General features: G+C 46.1%; 1 protein-coding gene across 27 annotated transcripts in view; it reads left to right on the top strand.

Moving 5' to 3' along the window:
• LOC102675389 (forkhead box protein P1-like) overlaps positions 1-5052 on the top strand; it is a 237169-nt gene that overhangs the window by 124060 nt on the left and 108057 nt on the right. For 26 of the 27 annotated variants that reach the window (XR_004151825.1, XR_004151824.1, XR_420838.2 and 23 more), the window contains one exon: positions 1009-1116. The exons of the other annotated variant lie outside the window; for it this stretch is intronic. Coding sequence is in view for 1 of the 26 variants with exons in the window: in XM_031515158.1 (XP_031371018.1) it covers positions 1009-1116 (108 nt within the window). In the remaining 25 variants the exon portion in view is untranslated. The remainder of the gene's footprint in view (positions 1-1008; positions 1117-5052) is intronic. 27 annotated transcript variants of the gene reach the window in all.

Here is a 5052-nt window from a genome sequence, read left to right as displayed (position 1 = left end):
AGGAAATATTCATGAGGTTTCACGAATTCGAAATAATAAGGGTGANGAGAGAGAGAGAGAGAGAGAAAGAAGGAAAAATTAGAATTCTCCGTAAACTTTCAAAACGCGAAAAAGTGTCGCTTCACCTTTCATATATCGCGAACGAAAACAACTTAAATAGACAACTTTAATAAATGTAAATCGGATAATCGGTTAATCCTATATAGAGGGGGAGGGGGGGCTAAAAATTTGTTGGAAATCGAAACGAGTGAGAAAAATTAAAGGAGGAGGCGAAGGGATGACGGAATCGTGCGAGAATATTAATATAATCGCGGCGGGCAGAGAGATCCACGCGGGCGAAGTAAAGAATGATATAATAGCCGGCCCCGTAAGGGATGCGTCTGCGAGCGAGAGGGCGAGCCGGCCGAAGACGAAGTGTTCTCATTATACCGGCTGATTTATGCGCGTGCCACCTCTGTTGAAGTCGCGGGATTCTAGGTTAGAAATAAAGTTAAAAGAAAAATAAGGCTTACGGGGTGCAAAGTCGGGGAAGGGGCGGTGGTGGGCGCGGAATATATTACAAAAATAAGCTCGGCGCTGCGTGAAGGAGCATCGAGGAGAAAAAAACTTTGGAACTGCGAACTCCGGGAGATCGATGTCTCCTTTCTTCGCGGCGGGTTTCGCTCGCTTGCTTTCCTCTCGCGAGGAAAATACCACCAGAGGAATAAATATTTTCTCGCGAAACTGTTGAAGAGCAAACTTCTTTTCTCTCTCTCTCTCTTTTTTCCTCGCGTTAACGAGCAGTTGTACCTTGCTCGACGAGAAAAAAGTCAAATCGCGTGATTTTATTCCGTCCAATTTCCTCCTTCGAACTTTTCCTCCTCTCATTCCTTTTTTTTTCTCGCTTCGCTTTGTCAGAGGTGAGTGTAAGAGTTTGTATTGCAATGATCGTTGGATGCTTGCGAGAACAGATAGATTTAGGAAAAGTTTGATCCGATTTGTACTGACCAAAAGGATTTTTTGTTTCAGGGACACATCGGTGAGAACCCGTTCGACAACGGTTCGTGGGGAAAGGAGCAATTCCAGCCATCGACGGTTCCTTGGCAGCTGAATCCGCGCGGCCACGCTCGTCCTAGTGTGAGTAATCTATCATACACTCGAACGTATATATATATATATATATTTCGTCTCTTCTTTGTCCGAATGCCAAAAAATAAATGAAGAGCGGAGAGGAGAGGAGGGGAGGAAAAAGAGACACGTGGAGAAAAAGGAGGGGGGAAAAAAAGAAAGAAAGGAGGAGAGAAGGGAGGTAGGGTAGATAGGGTAATTGTAAAAGGAGAGCGCGCGCGAAGCAAAGCCACTTTGGAGGAGAATATAACGCGCAGTCAGAATCCTGTCCGACACAAGGGCTCGGTGTCTGAAATTTGTAATTCCGGCTTGGATAAGAATACTATCCCTCGTCGGGAGGGTGAGTAACGACCGCGGAAAAAGAAATCCGGCCACTCATTGTGTCCGCAGGTAGCAAAAATGCTAGAGGGGCATCGTTGCCTGCTTTCCTCCCAACGTTTTCTTCTCTCTTCCGCGCAGAACACGACACGGCCACTACGTCGTCGTCGTCGTCGTCGTCGTCGTTGTCCTCGTCCTCGTCCTCGTCCTCGTCGTTGCCAACCACCGACCAAACCCCCTCTTTTTCCTTCTTCTCGCCGCCTCGCCCCCGTTGAAAACCACCCTCTTACTCTGTCGCGCGCTCACTCTCCAATACCAACTCGTCCTGTCACCCGGTATTTATAATACGCTTTGTTTTCCCTCGGCTATTTGTCTTGGGCTTCTCGGTTCCTTCGCTAACGTTATTATCTCGCGTTTTATTTTTATTTAATTCCAGCCTGCTCCCGCGTCCTGTACCACCTAACTCCCTCCACCATTCCCTTTCCTCCTCTTACTCTCTTCGCTCTCTCTCGACCGACCGACCGACCACTCCGCCAACGCTCGGCGCCGTCGTTACTTATCCGTCCACGACTCTTAACGAGCGAAACGTGTCCTACGATTTAGGGAAAACTTTACCGAATCAATTTCTCCTCTCTTTCTCTCTCTCTCTCTCTCTTTCTCTTTTCCTCTTTCTTTCCCTCTCTCTCTCTCTTTCTCTCCCTTTCTCTCGCCTTTTCGAATCGGTCGCGATTGATGGGAATTGTAAAATTGAGGAATTGGATTGGGTTTGGCAAGAGTTAGCTCGAGACGCTGTTTAAAAGGAGCGAGTAGCACTTTCGATTTTATATTGAATGAGTCTCACCGTTCGTATCACGTTCGTAAACAAAGGAGACGCGAAATGCAATTTCGATGCGCATTATCAATTCGCATTGCAATATTCCGGGGGACGGAACGGTTTTTGACGGTTTATTTAACTCGCGCATACTCGGGTGTACAACGGCAACTTGATATATCGTTATTTAAAAGAATGCACAATTTTCATGAAATGGCACGGGGACCCGGTGACGTAAACGTTGTATTGTAACGCAAGTAATGCGCGTGCTGGTAAAGTTAAATAAACGGGTAGTGACGTGCAATCTAAATCGTACGCGATACGAAGCAACGAGGGACGAATGTAACACGCAATTGCCAACGTGGTTAACGTAACCGGCCTCGTCGTATTTTACCAACGATTTACATCGAGGCGATCTCGGGCGCAATATCCGCGTTCAGAGGATCGCCGGATTTAATTTTATCGAATAGTAACCGTACCGCCTTATTGCGATACAACGTCTTCATTCACCGATGCTTATGCACACGACACAACCTGCGCAACCTTACACGTATACACATCCACACAACCACCACCACCATCACCACCACCACCACCATCACGATCCACACACATCTTCGCGTCTACGTACGCGCGGTGGAATAAGAGAAAGAAAAAGGAAAAAAATAAAAAATAAATAATGTTTATCTTGGCTTTTACGTGCGATAGGGAAGCAAAGCCGATGCCGCCCACGCACGTAGCCGGCTCTAGGAAAAAACCATTCGTGCCACTTTGCACGTACGTGTGCGTCAAGCTTGTTTATTGAAATCGTTTCGTCTCGGCGTGTCAGTGCACGCCGATACACAACCACCAGCCGTTATTGCACGCGATCCTACGAGTTACACCCCTCTGCTCCCCTCTCTTTCTCTCTCTCTCTCTCTCTCTCTCTCTCTCCATGCGCATCGCGATCAAACTCGTCCGCGATTTGTTTCCTGTCTCCTGTTCCCTTTCGTAGTATCTACCCTTCGATACGAGTACGAGAGCGCGCGCGATCGGGCGAAGAGTTAATGATAGTTTTCAAATCTTTCGCCCGCGAGTTATTTCGATTAAGATTGCTTGATACACGATTTCATTTACTTGGAAAATCTAATATCGTTCTTGCCTTCGTCTTGTCGAGACGTGATATTTCGTCTTATCGATTCTAAATCCTCGGTTCGGTTCGGTTCTCTCGTCGTAGTTTCAACTCTTTCGACCGCTACAAAGTTTCAAGCGTTCGATAAAGAAAAAGTCGAGCTACTTTTTTTGTTTTTTCTTTTTTTTTTTTTTTTTTTTTTACGAGGAGTTGTCCGATAATCGGGCCAAGAACAGGATAGAAGTTGCCATGGAAACGAGGAAAATTATACATGCGAACACGTATTCGTCGTCGTTTTCTAAGAAGCTGACAAACGCACACGTGTTGCCGGGGAACGGTGCTCGATTCCTCGACGCACACACACACACACACACACACACACACACACACGTACGCGAAAAATCTTGCCCGGCTAATACGTTTGCACATGTATCGGACAATGAGATCATCGTGCTCGAACTATACGCTTGTTGGAAACACTGACGTCAACAGTTTCGGTTCGTTTCGTTGACTTTGCGAATGATTCTCGACTCTATACGATGATATCAGGAAGACTAATGCCGATCGTGCACGTGCAAACGTTATACCTGGTCAACTCGTTCGATCCTGTTTCATTAAACATCGAATAACCGCTCGAATAAACTGGCAACGCTTACTTCTCTGCGTCTCTGCGAAATAATTAAATGCGCTTGAACTTATCGTTCTTTTTTTCTTTCATTTTTTTTTTTTTTTTATAAACACAATTAGACGCCCGTGAATTTTAGTTTCGATTCGTGTTGAATAAATAAAAAAAAAAGGGCGCCCGCCACGCTCAATCGCGGATGGGAAAAAATATTATTTTTCACGGGGCGGGGAAAAGAAATTTAAAGGAAAAAAAAAAAAAAAAAAAAGGGACGCCCACGATTCTCACGAACCATAATCCGTACGCTCTCTCCTCCGTGGCCAATATGAATCGCGAGAAAAATCAGAACCGGATGGGGGTGGCGGATCTTAGTCCTCGGGCAACCCCTGGGTTTTAAGATATGCAGGGCGCAACGCACGCTTTCCTAGCGAGACTATTTTAATACGAATGAGAGGGATGGGATGGCTCGAGACAGAGAAAGAGAGAGAGAGAGAGAGAGAGAGAGAGAGAGAGAAAGAGAGAGAGAGAGAGAGAGAGAGAGAGAGAGAGAGAGAGAGAGAAGCTCGCTCGAGGAGATCTACTTCTTGATTACAGAACTTTTTACCTAATTACATAACATTGTTACCATTTACAAAGTCGCAGCCGGGTATACGTCGTCTGACTACTAATTAGGAAGCCCGATTAACGGACGAGATCACGCCCCCTTCCCCTCCCCCTCCTCCCCCTACGTGTTCGATAAATTTCGTGCGATTCCCTCTCGAAGGAAGATTTCGTTCCTTTGACGAAACCATCCATTTAAAGATTACTATTCCATCGATCTCACGGAAATAGGAGGAAATTTCATATATTTTGGAAACATTTTGTATTCAAGATTTATTGAAACCGGGGCAGGAAACAAGAATTCGTTAGATATTCGTTGGAGTTTATTCGTGGTGCGAGTGGAAGCCCTTATCGGGAAAGACGTAACCTCGCGAGAGAAGATAGTCATGCGCAAGGGACGCGTTCAGAGACGTTGCAGACATTAAGACGTCTGGTCCTCGACCTCCGTTTTCCATCCCTTTTCCAGCCCTCGCCCTCTCCATC

Source organism: Apis dorsata, unplaced genomic scaffold (genome assembly GCF_000469605.1).
Source record: "Apis dorsata unplaced genomic scaffold, Apis dorsata 1.3 scaffold_58, whole genome shotgun sequence".
In the NCBI taxonomy this organism is placed as follows: Eukaryota; Metazoa; Arthropoda; class Insecta; order Hymenoptera; family Apidae; genus Apis; species Apis dorsata.
This window is presented reverse-complemented; position numbering and strand designations above follow the sequence as displayed.